This window comes from Etheostoma spectabile, unplaced genomic scaffold (assembly GCF_008692095.1).
Source record: "Etheostoma spectabile isolate EspeVRDwgs_2016 unplaced genomic scaffold, UIUC_Espe_1.0 scaffold00018611, whole genome shotgun sequence".
Classification (NCBI taxonomy): domain Eukaryota; kingdom Metazoa; phylum Chordata; class Actinopteri; order Perciformes; family Percidae; genus Etheostoma; species Etheostoma spectabile.
Window position 1 is genome coordinate 66,156 of NW_022604349.1, and position 22,495 is coordinate 88,650.

Below are 22,495 nucleotides of genomic sequence, written 5' to 3' on the forward strand. Positions count from 1 at the left end.
TCTTAATGTTTACTAAATATTTAACTAACACATGTGTGATGTGTGTGAACCTGCGACTTGGTGAGCCATTTTTTCAAAGTGTCTGTAAATACATGTCCATTGTAATGTTCTACTATGAGATATCAGTAAAGTTTTTGCATGGGCCCCTATCAGATGACTCCTTGAGCACTGATGCCTCGCTGTGCGAACCTCTGGTCTGATGTTTTACATCATGGTAATGATAAGCATCCTCAGCAGCTGCGGTTGGATCATCTTCCTTCTGCCGCTTTTGTTTGTCCTGGTTGAAGGTGTCTGTGAAGACCCCAAGAACTCTTGAATCTGAACATTCAGAACATTCAACAACAAAACAACAACATCAAACAGAACATTGAGGAACTCTTATTTTCGTATTTCAAATTTCAATATGTTTATCTTCAATATTTTTTACGTCATACTTGTTGTCCTCATTGCACCGTGGGTTGGAGTGACACATAGTATAGCTCTGGCCTTGGAAGCCTGGGCTTGGGTATACTGATGCAACATGACAAAAAAATGCGTAATCAGTGTGTGACACACCGTCCCTCCCTTTGGACCCTGTGTGTACAGGTTGCTGCTCTCAGTGTGACAGCAAAACAGGATAAAGGTTGAGCTGCTGCCTCAGTCTGCTGTAGTCAGGGGAGGGTGCTGTGTATTATTCTAAATGTTCACATACACTGATGCAGAGACTGTTTTCTGAATGTCTTTTACCTGCTGGACAGACCACAGGACACATATGAACACTCTATACAGTATATTGTTTCAGCTGATCATATCAGCTGTTATAAGACACAAAAGTGGAGAACTTCACTACGCTAAAAGCTTTTCCCAAAGGTTGAATGTAATTGCAAATATATCACTTGTGGAAAAGAACCTTTTGAACGTCTGTCATGTGTGAGCCTTGTTAACCTGGAGACATCTCTTTTTCAGTCATTCAACTCTAATATTGTTCAACAAAAAATGTGAGGTTGCTTGTGCATTTAGTTCATGTGACACTGACCTTTTTCTCCCATGTCCATGTTTGGTCTTTCTGAACTATCACAATTGTTAGAAATGTGCACTTTATGCAACTTACATAAATGCAGATAGTGTTAAATCTAGTGTTGAAATAGGACTTCTTGCTGTTAAAATTCTAATCTCATTTACTGTATCTTCATCTGTTCTCACTTCTCTTCTTCCAGCTCTGCTGTTGTGCAGACATGATGAGCAACAACAGCCTGAATCCTTTGTATTTTCGGTTCACTCTGTTTGCAGACTTTGGGCCCCTCAGGTATCTGTTCTTCAGTCTGTGTCTGTTGCTCTACATGACTATTGTCTCTGCTAACGTTGTCATTATTCTGACAGTCCGTCTGGAGAAGTCTCTGCATCAGCCCATGTATATTTTTATCAGCTGTCTGTCTTTTAACTCTCTGTACGGCTCAGCCGGCTTCTTCCCCAGGTTTCTGATGGACATTCTGTCTGACACTCATTTAATCTCACGTCCATTATGTTTCATTCAGATGTATGTTATTTACACCTATTTATCATGTGAGCTGACTCTCCTCGGCATCATGGCCTATGATAGATTTGTTGCTATTTGCCAGCCTTTACACTATTACAGTAAAATGACATTTAAGATGGTAACACAGCTTGTGAGTTTTGCCGTGCTCTACCCTGTATTTGCTATGGGCTTCTCTTTCTATCTTACTGTCAGATTACCACTGTGTGGCAATAAACTGAATAGGCTGTTCTGTTCCAACTGGCCTGTGGTTCAGCTCTCCTGTGTGGACACAACTCTGAACAACATAGTAGGTCTGTATCTTTTGGTAACAACCATCTTCATCCCTCTCTTCTTTGTCCTGTACACCTATCTCCGTATTCTGCTTGTCTGCAGGAGAAGCTCGTCTGATTTCAGAGGAAAGGCGTTCCAGACCTGCCTGCCTCACATCATCACATTCACCACCTATTCTCTCTCTGTCTTCTGTGAGCTGTCATTGAGTTGATTTGAGACTGATAAAAGGAATCCTATCATCACAGTTGTTTTATCTTTACAGTATTTGATGGTCCCCCCCATTAATAACCCTCTAGTTTACGGCCTGAGTCTCCCTCAAATCAAAGTTGTAATTATTAGATTCTTGAAGAAGATTCCTCCTGCAAAAATTTGAATTTTAAAATGCACATTAAGCAAACCATATATTGCAGTGCTTCAAAATATGCTTCTACAATATGTGAAAATGTATTTATCCATTTAAAAAGATTCATTTCATTTATTTATCTCAAACAATCAACAGCGTTGCAAGACAACAACAGTGAAAACAAAAAATTAAAACCATTGTATGATACACAAACAATCAGAATTTAACTAATACAATAAGTAAATATATATATATATATATATATATATATATATATATATATATATATATATATATACAGTATATAAGCATTAGTTTGAGAAGGAACAGGTGGAAGCAATTAAAAATTACCCCTATTTCACAAAATCATCTTATTACAAAGTAAAACAATATGCAAATATAGAGTATCAGATCTCCCACTAACTTACAACACTATACAACAATATCTTTGCATTATATTTCCATTCCATGTTTGGGTTTCTTTTCTGTATTGGTCCAGTAATTTCAATTTTATAATCCCTTTTTGAACTAAATAATATTATGGCTCTTTTTAAAGTGATTGTTCAGTCCATCCCATAATCTCACCCCACAAACTGAAACACACATGCTTATAACAGTAGTTCATAATGTTCTCTTAGATGATTTCCCCCGGCTACATGATCCATTATTTTCTTTAACTTTAAACATAAATTGTGCAGTTTTGAATGTAACAATGTCCATAAATATCAACAAATGTGAATTAAAAACAGATGATTAGCTCATGTAAGTGATTTATTATCCTGATTGCTCTTTTTTGCAACGTGTAAATATTTTGTAAGTTACTTTTCTAGGTACAGTATTTCCCCAAACTCCCACACAATATAACAAATATGGTAAAAAGTGTGCAGTACAGAGTATGTAATGTATTTTGGATCAATATGTAGTTGTAGTTGTATTCAACATAATAATACTCCTGGCCATCTTCATGCACAGATATTTAATAAGGGGCTTCCAGAACAGTTTGGATTCAAGTTCAACCCCCAGAAATGTAATTTCCTAGACTCTTTTGATTGTTTTATTATCAATTACAAATTTAACATCTGGATTTTTAGTATTATTTCCAAATATAATACATTTAGTTGTGTTTAAAGTTAAGTTTAAGTTTAAAAATAACTTATTGAAATCAAAACAGAGTTTTAATTTATTAATTTTGCAAGTTATCCTCACAACAAAATGCTGTTACATACCTTTTAAGGGGGGGCTTTTTAAACTCACATTGTGGGTGTGGATTAGTCTCAACTGTTCATAAAAGGAATCTATTTCCCACACAGGAAATGTTAAAGCACGTGTTAGAATATTAAACATCGCTTTTTTAGGCCGATTGGACGCCAATTAAACTTGGGCCATTGATATCATAACCTAGAACTGTGGTTTTCAAAACTTTTTCACACCCAGTAAAGGACACCCAAACTGACACTCATTTGGCCAAGGGACCCCATTCGACAGAAGAGGGTGAATTAAATCCATGATTATATAGTCATACATTTTGATCTTGGTGTAACTAATGGATTGGATTATAGTGAAAATAGTCGTTCTCCCTTTTGCTGGGGACCCCATAGACCCCCTCAAGGACCCCTTTGGTTTCCCAGACCCCACTTTGGGAACCACTGACCTAGATTAAACTACAATTGATAGGATTTTAGGTGTGTTTGATGGGAATTTGGTCTCACAATATTTGACCTTGTTTGTTACACGGTTCAGTCCATTTTAATATTATTTTGTAGTTTGTTGGGATTGAGTTTTTTAAAATTATAATATTATAATGATCTTCTCCGGGTAACCATCACCTTATCGTGGTGGACACGATAATTTGACCATTCTGGTTGTGGAACAACGGATCAGATCTTCACTCTTGCAAGGATCTTAGAGGGAGCCTGGGAGTATGCCCAACCAGTCTCCATGTGTTTTGTGGATCTGGAGAAGGTGTATGAAGGCGTGTTTTGAACACTTGAGGTATTTCAGTAAAGTCTTTGGTCTTGGACAGTTACCTTGCAATCTAAAACGGTATATTCTATTGTCTCTGGAACAACAGTTGGCAGTTGGAGGAGCAATGGCTCTTTACCGTGAATATGCAAAAGAAGATGTTCTAGGTAAAACCTAAACCTACTCACTTTATGCTGGTTACAATATTCTAAAATCAACAATGCCAGAGAAAAATGACAAAGTGATAACATTTTGTAATAAAGTATTGGCATTTTTCAATAAAGTTAAAAAGCATACCGTTAGTTACGGTTCTTGCTTGTGCAGGTAGTGTGGCTGAGTGGTCTAAGGGGCTGGATTAAGGCTCCAGTCTCTCTTGAGGCATGGGTTCAAATCCCACCACTGCCATTTGCAAATGTCACAAAGGTTGCAGTTGTATCACTTGTGCTGAATTCTTATGACATTGCTTGGTGAAGTATCTAAAATCATAATAGTCAACTCCTTGCTGAGGTTGTTATGCTTAAACCTGAGGTTCAACGATCGGCTAAACCCTCTTTTCCACCACCTCGGAGTAGACTGTGGTGTTCTCTAGCAATCTCCCATCATCCTCAAGCTCCACCTCTACCTTAGAGGATGTGTCAGCTGGATTTAGGAGTTCCTCAAAAGGCTCCTTCCACTGCCCTATTACCTCCTCAGTTGAGGTCAACAGCGTCCCGTCCTTACTATACACACTGGTTGCTTGCTTTATTTGTCAAGAAGTAACCAGAAAGTAACTTGCCCAACCCGATTTGATAAAACATTAGATCTCTGTTATGGTACAAATAAGGGAGCATATCAATCAATCAAGCTACCTCCACGAGGATCCACAGACACAGGCAGTGTACTGCAATTTGCACTTTGCCCGTGTCTGGTAACTACTAGAAACCAATCGAAAAGTTTATGAACTTTTGTGCATGCAGGTGTTGCCCTGGTTTTCAGGTTGTCGTGGCCGAGTGGTTAAGGCGATGGGCTAGAAATCCATTGGGGTCTCCCCTCGCAGGTTTGAATCCTGCCGACAACGAAAGGCATTCTTTAAGAGTGGTAGAAAAGCCAATGACACATCGCAGTACACCAAATTGCATTGATGTGCCTTCATGAACAATATTTTGTTATCTCAGAGATACTGGAAACCACCAGTCTCCACCATTTACTTTCAGTCAATGTTACAAGATTTGCAGTGAACGTTGTATGGTCCAGCAGAAAGGCAACTGGTGTGTTAATTTTCTACTATGATTTACACTCACCTTAAGGATTATTAGGAACACTTCTTCAATTTCTCATTAATGCAATTCTCTAATCAACCAATCACAGGGCAGTTGCTTCAATGCATTTAGGGGTGTGGTCCTGGTCAAGTTGGTTGATGCTGGAGGTCAGAGGAGAATGGGCCGACTGATTCAAGCTGATAGAAGAGGAACTTTGACGGAAATAACCACTCGTTACACCCGAGGTATGCAGCAAAGCATTTGTGAAGCCTCAACACGCACAACCTTGAGGCGGATGGGCTACGACACCAGAAGACCCTACCGGGAACCGCTCATCTCCACTACAAATAGAACACAGAGGATACAATTTGCAAGAGCTCACCAAAATTGGACAGTTGAAGAGTGGAAAAATGTTGCCTGGTCTGATGAGTCTCGCTTTCTGTTGAGACATTCAGATGGTAGAGTCAGAATTTGGCGTAAACCAAATGAGAACATGGATCCATCATGCCTTGTTACCACTGTGCAGGCTGGTGGTGGTGGTGTAATGTTGTGGGGGATGTTTTCTTGGCATTCTTTAGGACCCTTAGTGCCAATTGGGCATCGTTTAAATGCCACGGCCTACCTGAGCATTGTTTCTGACCACGTCCATCCCTTTATGGAACTGGATCTGCATCCCACAAATCTCCATCAACTGCAAGATGCTATCCTCTCAATATGTATTGTATTAGTATGGTGTGCCTAATAATCCTTTAGCTGAGTGTATCTATATTTATATATATATATATATATATATATATATATATATATATATATATATATATATATATACATATATAGATACACTCATCTCCACTACAAATAGGAAAAAGAGGCGACAATTTGCAAGAGCTCACCAAACAGTTGAAGACTGGAAAAATGTTGGCTGGTCTGATGAGTCTTGGTTTTTGTTGAGACATTCAGATGGTAGAGTCAGAATGAGAACATGGATCCATCATGCCTTGTTACCACTGTGCAGGCTGGTGGTGGTGGTGTAATGGTGTGGGGGATGTTTTCTTGGCACACTTTAGGCCCCTTAGTGCCAATTGGGCATGGTTTAAATGCCACGGCCTGTCTGAGCATTGTTTCTGACCATGTCCATCCCTTTATGGCCACCATGTACCCGTCCTCTGATGGCTACTTCCAGCAGGATAATGCACCATGTCACAAAGCTGGAATCATTTCAAATTGGTTTCTTGAACATGACAATGAGTTCTCTGTACTAAAATGGCCGCCACAGTCACCAGATCTCAACCGAATAGAGCATCTTTGGGATGTGGTGGAACGGGAGCTTCGTGCCCTGGATGTGCATCCCACAAATCTCCATCAACTGCAAGATGCTATCCTATCAATATGGGACAACATTTCTAAAGAATGCTTTCAGCACCTTGTTGAATCAATGCCACGTAGAATTAAGGAAGTTCTGAAGGCCAAAGGGGGTCAAACCCAGAATTAGTATGGTGTTCCTAATAATCCTTTAGATGAGTGTACATGTGCAGTGCAACCTCAAAAAGCCATAAAGCAAATGCTTGTAGCTTAAAGATTGAGGTCCCGCTCATAAAACATCAGCCAGGCACAGTCTCTGTGGCGCAATAGGTCAGCGCAGTCGGCTGTTAACCGAAAGGATGGTGGTTCAAGGCCACCCAGGGACGTTTATTGCTTAAATAACCTGGAGTGAGCCAACTCTGGGATTTATCCTTCTGCAGAAGACCACAGAGCAGCCCAAAGATAACCCATGTGGCCTTATGTCTATCAGAAGGTACAGTTCTGCAAACCATGTACATATTAATCTTTGAGTTCATTGGTAAGCAGGTCACTTGATGTAATACAAGCAAATACATAAGGCCCCACCCAACAGTTTTGTGATACGTGGCGTGCAACTGTATGTCAATGATAAAAGTTGTTGCTGTGACCAAGAAACCACCAGCAAAATGACTGGTACATTATCAGTTCCGAAATTTTCTTGGATGCCAAATATTTGAATTCAAAGTCAGAATCCAATTGACATGTTAGAACAATACAATGCACGTCCAGCTTCCACATTTCTGAATGAGTCAGCTTCCCCAATTTCTGAGTAACAGAAAAATAGCCTGATAAGCATACATGTGCAGCGCAACCTCAAAAACCCATAAAGCAAATGCTTGTGGCTTAAAGACCAAGCCCCCGCACACAAAACATCAGACAGGCGCAGTCTCTGTAGCGCAATAGTTTAGCGCAGTCGGCTGTTAACCGAAACCGATAGTGATAGCCCAAAGATAAGCCAAGTGGCCTTATGTCTATTAGAAGGTACAGTTCTGCAAACCAGGTACATATTAATCTTTACGGTCATTGGTATGCAGGTCACTTGATGTAATACAAGCATACGTCGCAAACATTACCTATTTACAATAACAACGCAACAATCTCTGTTAACTATGTGTCTGTTTATTTAGTTTCAAAGTGTAACACAGGTTAAACATGAGTCATTTTAACCACACCCTCGATCTTGTTCTGGTGTATGGTTTTGAAATTGAACATTTAATAGTGTTCCCACAGAATCCCTTTCTATCTGACCATTGTTCGATAACTTTTGAGTTTATACTGCTGAACTCTACGCCAGTAGGCAAAACCTTCTCTACAAGATGTCTATCTGATAGTGCTGTAGCTAAATTTAAGGATGCGATTCCGTTAGCATTTAATTCATTACCAAGTCACAAAGTAACGGAGGACTCCTATGCTAATTTCAGTCCCTTCTAAATCAATCATTTTGTTGATAGTGCAGCAGGCTCGCTGCGAATGACTCTCGACTCTGTTGCCCCTCTAAAAAAGAAGATGATAAAACAAAGAAGGTTAGCTCCGTGGTATAACACTGAAACTCGCAAATTAAAGCAAATATCGCGGAAACTTGAGAAGATTTGGCGTTCCACCAAACTGGAAAATTCACGTTTAATCTGGCATTATAGTCTTAAAACGTATAGGAAGGCCCTCTGTTATGCCAGAGCAGCGTACTACTCGTCATTGATAGAGGAAAATAGGAACAACCCCAGGTTTCTTTTCAGCACTGTAGCCAGGCTAACAGAAGGTCACAGCTCTACTGAGCCAAGTATTCCCATAGCTCTTAGTAGTAACGACTTTATGAGATTCTTCAATGATAAAATTATAACTATTAGAAGCAAAATTCACCAAGACCTGCCTTTAACTGGCTTATCTCTAAACTCAGGAACCTTAGAAACAGCTGTAAAACCAGATATATGTTTTGACTGCTTTGCTTCACTTGATCTTTATTAATTTAATTAAATTATTTCTTCATCTAAGCCATCAACCTGCTTCTTAGACCCCTTCCCGACCAGGCTACTTAAAGAAGTTTTACCATTAGTCAACACTTCTCTACTAGATATAACCAATCTGTCTTTATTAACAGGCTATGTACCACAGAACTTTAAAGTTGCTGTAATTAAACCTCTTCTGAAAAAGGCCAACCTTGATCCAGATGTTTTAGCCAACTATAGACCTATATCCAACCTTCCATTTCTCTCAAAGATTCTTGAGAAAGCAGTCGCCAAACAGCTGTGCGACTTTCTGCATAGCAACAGCTTGTTTGAGGATTTTCAGTCAGGATTTAGAGTTCATCATAGCACAGAGACAGCACTTGTGAAAATTACTAATGACCTCCAAATCGCATCAGACAAAGGACTTATCTCTGTACTGGTGTTATTAGATCTTAGCGCTGCATTTGATACCATAGACCATCAAATCTTATTACAGAGATTGGAACATTTAATTGGCATTAAAGGGACTGCTCTAAGCTGGTCTAGGTCTTATTTATCAGATCGATCTCAGTTTGTTCATGTTAACGATGAAAGTTAGTCATGGAGTCCCACAAAGATCTGTGCTCGGTCCAATCCTGTTTACTTTATATATGCTTCCTTTAGGCAATATTATCAGGAAGCACTCCATAAACTTTCATTGTTATGCAGATGATACTCAATTATATCTATCAATCAAGCCGGATGAAACTAATCAGTTAGCTAAACTTCAAATGTGCCTTCAAGATATTAAAACCTGGATGACCTGTAATTTTCTAATGTTAAACTCAGATAAAACTGAAGTTATTGTTCTGGGGCCCAAGCACCTCCGTGACGCATTATCCAAAGAGATAGTTACTCTGGATGGCATCAACCTGGCCTCCAGCACCACTGTGAGGAATCTTTTCACCTACGTGATATTGCAAAAATGAACATTTGTATAGATTTAACATGTATTATGTTCCAGATGTATCGGTGTTATGACAGGTATCAGCACTGTAGTTTCCATTTTAAACTTGACATTCCATTAAGTTTACTTTTCAGCAGGTGGAAACCTTACATCCCAGACACTTGCTTTGCTAAGCATCCACAGACTGGAAATAGACTTAGTGCTGATACAAATGATGAGATTTAGCAGAGGATGGTTGTGATCCATCGACCTCCGGGTTATGGGCCCAGCACGCTTCCGCTGCGCCACTCTGCTCTGCTGTTTGGGCTCAGGGGATGGAAATTCTGTGATTCACATTTTGAGGGGAGGTGGAAACAAAGGTTCTAACAGCTTACGGGTGAAATATATAATATTTATGTTGCCTATGGTTTCAAAACATGGCGGTGATGGAGCAGATTTACAGCTATAGCCTTTGCAAATCAGTGGCTCACCTTTGCAGCCATCAAAGCTGCCATTTGCTTGCAGGTAGTGTGGCCGAGCGGTCTAAGGTGCTGGATTAAGGCTACCGTCTCTCTGGAGACATGGGTTCAAATCCCACCACTGCCTTTGGCCTCTATTACATAGCTGGAAGCCAACCAAGGTGATGTCTTGCAGCTGTGTCATTTGGGCTGAACTTGGTGAAGTAACTACAATCATCCATCAATCACCTTGCTGAGATTGTTCCTTGTTAACAAGAGGTTCAACATTTGGTGAAACCTTCCTTTCCATCACTTTGGAGTAGGAAATCAACAAATCATTGTGATAATAAATCGTGATCTCCATATTGATCAAAGTAATTGTCATTATCATTTTGGCCATAATCATGCAGCCCAAAGAGACCTAATGTTTTATCAAACCAGGTTGGGCAAGTAACCTTTCTGCTGACTTCTTGTTAAATAAAGCAGGTAACATCACTCAGAGAAAGCTACTGCGATGGCAGGGAATCAAACCCAGGTCAACTGCTTGGAAGGCAGCTATGCTCACCACTATACCACCATCACTGGACAATACAATGTTCACTTCAAATCTTGTAATACATCTGGGCATTGAGACTGTGAAGTGCGCTCTATCACTGAGCTACAGCCCCTGATGATTCAGAAATGCCCTCCAGGGGGTCCTGTGTTATCACATTCACAAGAATGGGAAGTGCGTTCATAACCATTGTTGACCTTCAATAGCTCAGTTGGTAGAGCGGAGGCCTGTAGAGGCACAAATCCAAAATCCTTAGGTTACTGGCGCAAAGAAGCAGTCTCTTCCAGAGTTTCCCTTCACGGATCAATCAAGTATTTCTGATTCTGATGGACAGACAACCCAAAAGCATAATACTTCTTGCCGAGACATAACAAAAAAAACCAGGAAGGGCTCATTTAAAGATTTTATTGCTAACTTAGCCATATAATTGTAACATTATTTATTAATATAACATTAAAAATAATCCCATGTTAGTCATATTTTTTATGTTTTAATTTATTTAAAAAACTATTAAAGAAGATAAGGATAAACATGATAAAGATAGGATGGCTGAGCGTTCCCAGGCTCTGCTTTCAGGTCGCAGTCTCCACTGGGGGCTTGGATTCAAATCCCACTTCTTACATGAATTGTTTCCCTCTAGAACTAATTTCACAGACATGGTATTGGGAAGCTTGAACTCAGCTATTCTCTACATTAAAGTGGACATTAATTTGTGCAAGATACTGAATTGAAAGTACAGCCGCACCTTTTGTGAGCATCTGCATTATCAACCCATGTAAAGTTACCATGTGTACACAGTAGACCTATCTACTGCTGTATTCATTGTTTGTGGCAAGAGCTTTAAAACCTATTCTTGACTTGCCTTGTTCCACATCCTGTGTGAACGCTTAACTTACTAAATGACTTAAGTTAGCCAGTAATTGTTGTGTGCCTTCAATAGCATAAGTGTTAATATTATGGAAGAAGCTGCCTGGCAAACCAATGTTGCCTTTCAGAACAGTGGTTCCATGGTGTAATGGTAAGCACTCTGGACTTTGAATCCAGTGATCTGAGTTCAAGTCTCGGTGGAACCTGGTTTTAAGCCAGAGTACTGGTGGAATAAAAAATCAACCTGTACACATTTAGGCTAACGGGTAAAATATTCTTGGCTGTTTGACTGAAAACAGTATGTTGGTGGTGGCATGTTGAGCTGTGACCTGTACTTCACGTTAACTTAAAAGAGCTCCAAATTTAGACTTAGTTGAACATATTAAAGATATTTCCACAATGTTGACCCAAATGTCGGTCTATTTCCCATCTAGTAGGCACAAGTCTGGACACAGGTGGACATTTTGGACAGAAACATTGGTGGATCTTGATTCCCACCACAGGATTTAGCCTGCATTGCACATTGGGGTACAGACTCGGTAAGATGCCTTTACATCCCGCGCAATGTATTGCCATCGTCAGCACATTTCCACACTGGTGACTTTCTTCCATGTCCCCATAAACCCATATATTTGGGCTGACAATAGGGAAACCTTCCTTTGATAACTATGACCTGGATGACTGAGAAAATACTATATCATGACATAGTTGACTTACCATATTATTATGTCTGTGAGAGATCCTACTACACGTTGGATTATTCAGTCAGGATGGCTGAGCAGTCCAAGGTGCTGCGTTCAGGTTGCAGTCTCCACTGGAGGTGTAGGTTTGATATTGGGGATATTGTTTTTTTGCTGTTTGTTGTGGTGGTGTAGCTTAGGGGGGGGGATAAGATAAGTCACTTGCAAGGGTTAAACAATCATCAGCACACATTCGCACACCGACTTTCAACAGTACATTCCCTTACCTACTTCACAAACGCTCCTTTGGTTGCTTGGCCATTCTTATCAAATATGGCTGCCAGAAAGGGATGGGGACGAAGATGGTGCATCCTGTTTAATTAGTTACACAGTTAAGCAGTTACACTTATATTCCATGGTCTTCTTTTTATTATTAAATTATTATTAGCATATGTATTGAGCTAAATTAGAGGCAATTAGGGTGTTTGTGGCGTTGAGGGTATTCTGGGGTTGTGTAAATAAAGTAGGCCGGACTAGATTATAGCCGATAGATATCAGAGATCCACCCATTACCTTAATTATTATGCGTTGTACTTTTCCCTTGCTGGGTGAGTTAGGGAAACTGTTACAGCATAGCGGAGTATTCTGTCCACCTCCACACGCGTAGTCTTCTCTTCAAGCAGACTTACTGCGTCCTGGTCTTGTCTTGACCTGGTTACCACTTTCTCATTTTTGTATGGCAGCACATCCAGCTGCTAGAGATTCTCAACAATCTGGAAGTGCTCCATGTTGGAAGGAACAGTGGACGTCAGAAGGTACTGTTGCAGCCGTAGCTGCTGCTCCACAATCCGTGCTGGGCCCTGAAACTTCCCCCCCAGTCTGGTTCGAATGGTGAGTGGTCCACCTTGTGGACCGAGCTTCACTGGCTATATGGGGGTGAGATGTGGATGATCAGCACCAATGAGAAGGAGTGGGCTGGCGTTCTCAAACTGCTGAAGGGAGAGACCTGCCAGGTACGTATACCTCTTCTGCAGACTGACTGGATAGGATTGATCCGCCAAGCCTAGGCGAGCTAAGCCGTTACTCCCAATACTACCTGTCAGTGTACTGTATGTTTACCCTACAGAAGGTAAAAGACAAATTAAGACTTAACAGGGTAGCTACTTGTGGAGGTGCTGTGGTTTAGTTGGTTAAAGTGCCTGTCTAGTAAACAGGAGATCCTGGGTTCAAATCCCAGCAGCACCTTTTTGGTGCAGAGATTACCTCTGTTTGCGTGTCATCATCATGTCAACCCAATCCATGTTAAGCTACACTGGTAGCAAATGAAAATGGCAGGTTACATTTACACAAAAACTTCAATAAAATACCCACAAGGTGTTTTATTTCCCTGATAACTAATATAATTAATTAATGCACTACTTTTTCTCCGCTACAGGTCTATGTCTGTCAAACTGCTCCATTTCACTCACCACTGAGTCACACTTAATGCCCCACCCATAACACAATCTGATTAGCAGGCAATTTACAAACAAGTCTGGGGATGAAATGTAAACACAGGTAATCTCTGCACTAACAAGGTGCTGCTGGGTTTTGAACCTAGGATCTCCTATTTACTAGACAGGCACTTTAACCAACTAAGCCACAGCACCTCAGGGTGGGAATCCTGATGCGCGGCCAAATTGGAGGAACTCGGTGTAAACAACTGAACAGAGTACCGTGGAGTATTATGCACTTTGGATACTTTATGTGAATGAAGCCATGTCTAAACAACAGAAAAGCATCCAAGATGCAAAGGCATATAGAGAAGGACGATATTTTGAGAAATTACAGTTTATTGGCGGTGCAGATCTTTACGAGTTGGGTCCCCTATTCTTGTATCCATGACGACCCGGTGATTCTTCCTTCAGTTGCATATCCCAATATAGTCAACTAATATCAAATAATCAATTTATTAATTTTTAATACAGCAGCATCAAAGATGTTAAAATCAGGCAGTCAGCGCCCAAAGTGCCTTGGCCGGTAAATGCATGTTTATTTCACCTCTGACCTCAGTCAGCATCACATGCACCTGAAACCCCACCCGACAGTGTCACAGGGTACTGGTGTACACCTGGACCACAATCAGCCCCAACAAAACAAGGTTTAAAAGCATTAAAAAATGGGTCCAATCCATTTCCCTTTTGATATTTATTACCCATCAACAGGCCACAACTGGGCAAAATTAAATAATGCTTGTTAATCACTATAGCAAAAACAAATATATAAACTCTTTGTAGTGCAGGTACCATAAGTATTAACTGATAAGCAGACACTGCTGGGATTTGGACCCAGGATCTCCTGTTTACAAGACAGGCACTTTAACCACTAAGCTACAGCGCCTCCTACAGGTTTGTCTGTCATGCAAGAATACTATCAGCTAGTGACCAGGGTTCCAACCATCCATCTTTGTCCACCAGCTCCAACAGGGGACCCCAAACTTCCCTTTTCCGAGCAACTAGGGGGATCCTGAGGCGTTCCCAGGCCAGGTTTGAGATATAATCCTTCCAACTAGTCCTGGGTCTTCCCCGAGACCTCCTCCCAGCTGGACGTGCCTGGACCACCTCCCTAGGGAGGCCCCCAGGAGGCATCTGGACCTGGTCACCAGCTCATTTTTGTATTGCAGCACATCCAGCTGCTAGAGCTTCTCAAAGTTTTGGAAGAGCTCCATGTTGGAGGGAACAGTGGACGTCAGAAGGCACTGTTGTGGCCGTAGCTGTTGCTCCACGATTCGTGCTGGGCCCTGAAGCGTCCACTCCAGTCTGGTTCAAATGGTAACTGGTCCACCTGGTGGACCGAGCTTCACTGGCTCTACTTTAATGTTTGTGTTTCTTGTTGTTTTAACAAGTATAATATTACTGAAATGTAATTGGTAATGAGTTATATTACTTTGTTAAAGCAAAAAGGAATACATTACTTTATTTGCGTTACTTTTGTAACACGTTACTCCCAATACTGCCAGTCAGTATACTGTATGTTTAGCTTATTCAAGGTAAAAGAGAAATTAAGTCTTAACATTACACCCAATAATGGAGGTGCTGTGGCTTAGTTGGTTAAAGTGCCTGTCTAGTAAACAGGAGATCCTGGGTTCAAATCCCAGCAGCACCTTGTTGTTGCAGAGATTACCTCTGTTTGCATCCCCTCATCATGTCCACCCAATCCCCCTGCTACCCATTAAACAGGTCACTTTGCATTCAGTCTCGTAATCACCATAAAAATTAGGTATCACTGAAATTTGAACTTGTGTTTCTGCAGTGAGTATACTGCATTCTGAATCCAGTAGTATCACAGCTGTCAATTCTATTAGAACCCCCCTTTACAGCTTTCAATTGAAGACTATATGGATGCCGACAATGGACTCAATGTGGACACAGTAATGACCATGAAGACAGTTATCTTTATTTCCCATCTGGCAGGGCATTTCTGGATTCATGGCAGGGACATTTCTGGATTCATGGACATTGTGGACAGAAACATTGGTCAAGGTCAATAAGATGCCATTAACATCCCGCGCAATGTATGGCCTATGTCAAGCACATTGCCACCCTAGTGACTTTCTTCCATGTCTCCATGAACGCCCATATATTTGGGCTGACAATTACAAGAGCAGCCGAAAACCCTAGTGGACCCAGTCCAAACCATCGCGGTAAGCCTCACTGGGTGTCAAAACTAAAATGATAAGAGGCAACTTGGTAGACTCCTTACTGATGTTTATAGCTGTACTCACAATGCCCTGTTTTAAAATACCAGCCAATCACAAGTGTTACATGTGAATAATCAATGTGTGAGTAATCAGGAAGCTCACTAAAAAGATAGTTGTAAAGTCTACCAAATGTTTAACTTTACTACCCGTAAGCTGTTGGAACCTTGGTTGCCACAGGTTCCCAAACCTGAAGGCCTGAAAAAATGGAGCAGAGTGGCGCAGCGGAAGCGTGCTGGGCCCATAACCCAGAGGTCGATGGATTGAAACCATCCTCTGCTAGTTACTGTGCTTTGTTTCAAATTAAGTCTATGTACTGTTTGTTGATGTTTAACAATGCATCTGTTGCTGCAAGTGTCTGAAGTGAAATCTCTGCAATGCTCATTGCATAATATAATAAATATAATAACACCTCTTGTTGTCGGCAGGATTCAAACCTGCACGGGGAGACCTCAATGGATTTCTAGTCCATTGTCTTAACCGCTCTGCCACAACGGAACTTAACATAAACAACATAAACTTTTTGATTGGTTATTAGTAGTTACCAGACATGGTCAGAGTGCAAATCGTAGTTCACTTCCTGTGTCTGTGGATCCTCGTGGAGGCAGCTTGATTGATTGATATGCTCCCTTATTTGTACCATAACAGAGATCTAATATTTTATCAAATTGGGTTGGGCGAGTAACCTTTCTGGCTAATCTTCACAAATAAAGCAAGTAACCACACAATGAAAACTAATGCAATGGCTGGGAATCAAACCCAGGTCAACCGCTTGGAAGGCAGCTATGCTCACCACCATCAATGGGCAATGCCATGTTCACTGCAAATCTTGATACACATCTGGGCATTGAGACTGATTTTGCATTAATTACCATAAATGCAAGGAGATCACTACAACCCACAACACTGTGCTATTCAAATATGCACTAATCCTTTTCAATAGTTGAGTAAAGCAGGACATGGGTAAAGTGCACCAAGTTTTTAGACACTTGATAAGTTAATCATCCACTTTATGGCCTTTTAATACTCGCTGCATTGTTTCATTTTCTCTTTCAGAATAAGAGCTTCTGCAGCTCTTTGACAGACTGGACAAGGAATACCTGCTGGAGATGCTGGGGATTGAACCCAGGTCCTCATACATGCAAAGCATGCGCTCTACCACTGAGCTACATCCCCTGAATGTTTCCAAAATTCTTTTACTTTTTCTAAGATCACTGAATAAGAGAAGAACGCTATCGGAAAACTGAATCGGTCAGTGGAGCCATGAAAAGACCCCATGACAATCTACCTGACCATAGCCTTTCAAGTCAGTGACAAATCTAAGCTGCATTTCCTTTTTACCAAAATTCAATTTCCAATTTTTGTAAAATGTTTTGCGTCAAAAGTAGTCTGTTGTTCAATATAATCAGACAGCTCAATCTGGCAGTGTTGCCATAAAAACACCACATGCCAAACAAACTACTTGAACATTGCCCTTCTAGTCACTGACTGATCACATTTCCTTGATGCAAAATTGCTAATGCATTTTGTTTGTTTGTTTTATTTGATCCCATTAGGACAATGCACTGTTCACTGCAAATCTTGCAACACATCTGGTCATTGAGACTGATTTTTGCATTAATTACCATGAACACAAGGAGATTGCCTTTTAATACTTTTGTCTTTCAGAATAAGAGGTTTTACAGCTCTTTTACAGACTGTTGTAACAGAACTCTTGTTGGAGATGCCGGGGATTGAACCAGGGCCTCATACATGCAAAGCATGCGCTCTACCACTGAGCTACATCCCCTGAATATTTCTACAGAAACCCCTACCCGGGAAAAATGTTGAAGTAAACTTGTTTGTTTTATTTGGATCCCCATTAGCTTCAGCATGAACTAAAAGCTTTTCTTCCTGGGGTCCTACAATCCTTTCTTTGACAATACTCTTTATGACATTTCATTACACACACACTCAGACATAAATTAGAAAATACTAACCATGATTAAATCTTAAAGTTAACGCAATTTATACAAGAAATAAAATAAAAGACACTACTCCGAATAGATAAATCAATTTAAGAAATAAGATAACAAAAGCCCTATAACAAACTAATTTTAAATTACATATTTAATTCCTTTGAAATATATATGTCTTAAGTGATTTTTTAAAGCCATACTGAGAGTTGTGTTTGATAGTCGTTGGGAGAGAGTTCCATTCACACATCGCTCTGTACCCGACAGAACGCTAAATTGATTTAGTTTTCACTTTAGGTAAAATAAAACTCCCTTCTACTGCACGCCTCGTTGGATAATGATGTGTAGCAGTACTAAAGGATAGTTTTCTGTTTGAAATAAAAGGTGTTTTGTTTGTTATAACATTATGAAAAAAACATTAACAAATACACAAATCTATTTTTAACTTTAAGCCATGAGAGTTGTTCATGCATGTTATCAACATTTTATCTAAACCCACACAAGAGAGCCACATGTGCAGCTTTATTCTGAATCACTTGTCATTTTTTCATATTAATTGCTGAAGTGCTGGACCACACCACTGAACAGTAATCCACATGTGAAAAAAACAAAACCTGAAAAACTTCTTAACGTATCTGTGGTGTGAAGATGTTTGCACACCTTTTAATAACGGAACAGGTGTTGCCCATTTTAGTTAACAGTTTTTGAACATGTTTGTCCCAACACAATCTATATTCAATTATCACACCCAGGAGTTTAGCCTCTTCTTTTTGCTCTACAGAAGTTTTCTCTATACTGAGTTCAAGTTTCGGTTTGGAACATTAAAAACATGAGTTCCAACCACTAAAATGGTAGTTTTAGATCCATTGAGATCAGTTTGTTACTTCTGATCCAGTCCACCACTAACTGTAACTCTCTCTGTAGTTTAGTAAACAGATGGTAAATCGTTAGTAAAGATTGTGTAGAGGAGTGGCCCGAGACAACTTCCTTGAGGCACTCCATGTTCCACAAGCCTGAAAAACTTCCATTAAAGTAAACCAATTGTCTCCTATCAGTCAAATAACTTTCCATCCATAATAATGCGGTTTGTGAAAAACCATAATATTCTAGTTTTTTTAACAGTAAGTTGTGGTCAATTATATCAAACGCTGCAGTAAAATCAAGCATCACAACACCTATTATTTTTCTCTGTATGTATGCAAGCTGAAAAACTGTAATTAAATTATTTAAAAAATAAAAATGAATCTGTTCATAAACAATTCTTTCCATTATTTTACAGAGAATTGATAATAAGCTTATTGGTCTACTGTTTGATCCAGAGAAAGGCATTTTCTTATTCTTTGGTATTGGCACAACTTTACATATCTTCCATGCTTGCAGACATATATTTTCCATAAAACACATATTAATTATATGAGCAATAGTAGGAACAATGATTGAAACTATTGGCTTAATACACTTATATTCAAGATAGTCCACACCAGGTGGTATGTTTTACAATTCATCAGAAGCTACGTTTTACTTTCCATGATCTTATTTATCAATGTTTTTGACAAATCCGTGTTGTGTAGCTGTGTAGTATTTTTAAGATTATTTATTTTATTTATGAAATAATCATTGACACAATTTGCTATATCACTTGGTTTAGTAAGAAAATCACCTTCATTTTTCTATCTAAAAGGTCTTTCTCTGTAGGGATCCATCCCATAATGTTGTCACACACTTAATAATAATCTGAGTCTTTCACACACTTTTAGTGGATGGAAACGTTCTCTTATCAAGGAGTTTAAACACAAAAACGGCAGGAAGGATAAATCCACCAAATCAAGTCACAAATAATCAGCATGAGGCCTCGTTTAATTTCTTTTATTTTGTATTTAATTGTTCCACATTGCTAAACATTTAAAACATCTTATTCATTGACGTTATTTTACAAGTCAGATGGATAAATCAGCTGTTTGCTTTCTATTTTCTGATTTTGTATGACATCATCAGTGTCTTTACTTTCAGTCTGAACAAACCTCAGCAGATTTAAAACCACATTTAGTCACAGAAAATATGAAATGTCAGACAAAGATTATTAAATGAAATTCCACAAAGTAGGAAAACATGTTAAACTACAAAACAATAACTTGAGAGCGTACAATTAAAAATAGCCGACTTCTAGTATGTTGGTAATGATGAGAGGACCAATTTAAACAAATATTGAATTTGCTCTAATTAAACTCACAATGCTCAAAGGTTAGAGTTTTTACCAACTTTTTGGAGTTTAGAAATATATAAGGGTGACAAAAATGTATTCCTAAAATGATTACAATGACTTCCTGTCAGCCCGAAAAAAAATGTATGTTTCTTGAGATGAGAAGAAAGTTTTTACTAAATAAAAAAAAGTTTCAAACATGTCTATGTTTTCCAACCAAAACATCTGTAAACGTCTTAATGTTTCTCCTTTGGGCCTTCTCCTTCCTACTGGGGGTACATTGTGGTTAGGGTTGGGTACCGAAACTTGGTTCTAGTACGGCACCGGTGCCTTAACACCCGGTATCTATCAGACCGAATAGTAACGGGGTTTTCGGGGCCTCATTTTGGTGCTACTGAAACACCAGGGCTGCCTTTTCCATCTAGTGGTTGTTTTTGTCATTTAGCAGCAATTTACTGGAGAAATATTCTCTTTTTTTTCATTTAATTTAGGCCATATAGTAATAAAGAAGACGTTCTTAAATGTTGCTGTCTTTTTGTGCTCGTTTAAAAAAAAAGATATATACATTTAAAAAATATTTTTAAAAGGATGGGTTCAGGCACCGATTCTGGTCCCTAAATGGTAAAGGGTTCTGAGGACAGGCAGAAAACAGTCCAGCTGATCCACAATAACATACACGTTGATCAAAAGATAAAGTTACTGCTGGTCAGCCTTCAATGTGGAGAGAAGATCAGAATATAACAACACAGCTATCAGGGCATGAGGAGGAGGAAAAAGCTTGGCTCTGAAACATGTTCACAACGAGGCAGTGTGAATGCGCTGGTGTCTTTTAAGGCTACTACTCTGAGAAAAGGTTTTCCCACATTGTTCACACCAGTACGGCTTCTCTCCAGTGTGAATGCGCTGGTGAGTTTTAAGGTGACTACTGTTGGAAAAGGTTTTCCCACATTGTTCACACCAGCACGGCTTCTCTCCAGTGTGAATGCGCTGGTGTCTTTTAAGGTTACCATGCTGAGAAAAGGTTTCCCCACATTGTTCACACCAGTACGGCTTCTCTCCAGTGTGAATGCGCTGGTGAGTTTTAAGGGAACTACTATTAGAAAAGGTTTCCCCACATCGTTCACAGCTGTACGGCTTCTCTCCAGTGTGAATGCGCTGGTGTTTTTTAAGGTTACCACTATTAGAAAACGTTTCCCCACATTGTTCACACCAGTACGGCTTCTCTCCGGTGTGAATACGCTGGTGAGTTTTAAGGTTACCACTATGAGAAAACGTTTCCCCACATTGTTCACAGCTGTACGGCTTCTCTCCAGTGTGAATGCGCTGGTGTTTTTTAAGGTTACCACTATTAGAAAACGTTTCCCCACATTGTTCACACCAGTACGGCTTCTCTCCGGTGTGAATACGCTGGTGAGTTTTAAGGCTACTACTCTGAGAAAAAGTTTCCCCACATTGTTCACACCAGTACGGCTTCTCTCCAGTGTGAATACGCTGGTGAGTTTTAAGGTTACCACTATTAGAAAACGTTTCCCCACATTGTTCACACCAGTACGGCTTCTCTCCAGTGTGAATGCGCTGGTGAGTTTTAAGGTGACTACTATGGGAAAAGGTATTTCCACATTGTTCACAGCTGTACGGCTTCTCTCCAGTGTGAATGCGCTGGTGAGTTTTAAGGTTACTACTCTGAGAAAATGTTTCCCCACATTGATCACAGCTGTCCGGCTTTTCTCCAGTGTGAATGCGTCGATGTCTTTTCAGGGCACTCTGTTGTGTGAAAAATGCCCCACATTGATCACAGCTGTACGGCTTCTCTCCAGTGTGAACTCTCTGATGAATCTTTAAATATCCTGATGATGTGAAGGATTTGTCACACTGCTGACAGCGGTGACGTTTGACTCCTCTTCCTCTCCGTTTCTATCAACAGAGAAAAACCAAGAGAGTGAGTTAGTGAGGTGCCATGCTGTAGAGCTCTATCTTAAACTAGAAACAACATTTAGAGCATGTCTATGGAACATTGTTTGACTGACGCATTACTTTTCTTAATTATCTGCCAACATCACTAGTCACTCCCCAGAGTCCTTATGTTTTTTATGAGTTTTTTTTTTAAATTGATACTATAAATAAAATTGAATTGAAATTGAAGCACTATTATGGAGTTGCATTATGGGAAATGTAACATCCAGTGTTGGTTAGTTTGTGATAAATAAACTAGTTTTTATAAATGTATGTGGGGCCTCCATTTTGTTGCCAGCCATTAGCTGTAACATTATCCCACAGATTTTTAGCTCTCACTGGTATCTGTAGGGGTTACCGTGTTGTCTCCATGTTGCTGGAACAGCTCTACTCCAGTAAAGTAAATTGGAACCATTGTTCCTGATAGGCATTAGCAATGAGGGGCACCAGTTTACCTTTGAACTTTTGTTTTAGGTTGTTGTTTTTGCTAAATCAAACATGTATAGCCAGCATTATTTTGTAAGTAAGTAATATGGTAGTGTAATGTGGTATTGT

At 39.8% G+C, this 22,495-nt stretch overlaps 2 protein-coding genes and 6 non-coding genes across 8 annotated transcripts in view; 4 read left to right on the forward strand and 4 right to left on the reverse strand.

Moving 5' to 3' along the window:
* Nucleotides 1-1,182: 1,182 nt before the first annotated feature.
* Nucleotides 1,183-2,159, forward strand: LOC116681315 (olfactory receptor 10R2-like). Its single transcript, XM_032509601.1, is given in 1 exon segment — nt 1,183-2,159. A coding segment is annotated over 1 exon segment (945 nt). The 5' UTR covers nt 1,183-1,214.
* Nucleotides 2,160-11,550: 9,391 nt separating this feature from the next.
* On the forward strand, nt 11,551-11,622 carry trnaq-uug (transfer RNA glutamine (anticodon UUG)). The gene has a single exon. It is a non-coding gene; the product is annotated as a tRNA-Gln (tRNA).
* Nucleotides 11,623-13,267: 1,645 nt separating this feature from the next.
* trnat-agu (transfer RNA threonine (anticodon AGU)) lies at nt 13,268-13,341 on the forward strand. The gene has a single exon. It is a non-coding gene; the product is annotated as a tRNA-Thr (tRNA).
* A 1,061-nt stretch (nt 13,342-14,402) lies between these two features.
* Nucleotides 14,403-14,475, reverse strand: trnat-ugu (transfer RNA threonine (anticodon UGU)). The gene has a single exon. It is a non-coding gene; the product is annotated as a tRNA-Thr (tRNA).
* Nucleotides 14,476-15,166: 691 nt separating this feature from the next.
* Nucleotides 15,167-15,240, forward strand: trnat-agu (transfer RNA threonine (anticodon AGU)). The gene has a single exon. It is a non-coding gene; the product is annotated as a tRNA-Thr (tRNA).
* A 1,696-nt stretch (nt 15,241-16,936) lies between these two features.
* On the reverse strand, nt 16,937-17,008 carry trnaa-ugc (transfer RNA alanine (anticodon UGC)). Its single transcript has one exon. It is a non-coding gene; the product is annotated as a tRNA-Ala (tRNA).
* A 542-nt stretch (nt 17,009-17,550) lies between these two features.
* trnaa-ugc (transfer RNA alanine (anticodon UGC)) lies at nt 17,551-17,621 on the reverse strand. The gene has a single exon. It is a non-coding gene; the product is annotated as a tRNA-Ala (tRNA).
* A 3,176-nt stretch (nt 17,622-20,797) lies between these two features.
* Nucleotides 20,798-22,495, reverse strand: part of LOC116681309 (zinc finger protein 271-like) — a gene marked incomplete at both ends in the record, with an annotated part of 76,983 nt that continues 75,285 nt past the window's right edge. Inside the window, one exon of the mRNA XM_032509598.1 lies at nt 20,798-21,834. Coding sequence (XP_032365489.1) covers nt 20,798-21,834 — 1,037 coding nt within the window. The remainder of the gene's footprint in view (nt 21,835-22,495) is intronic.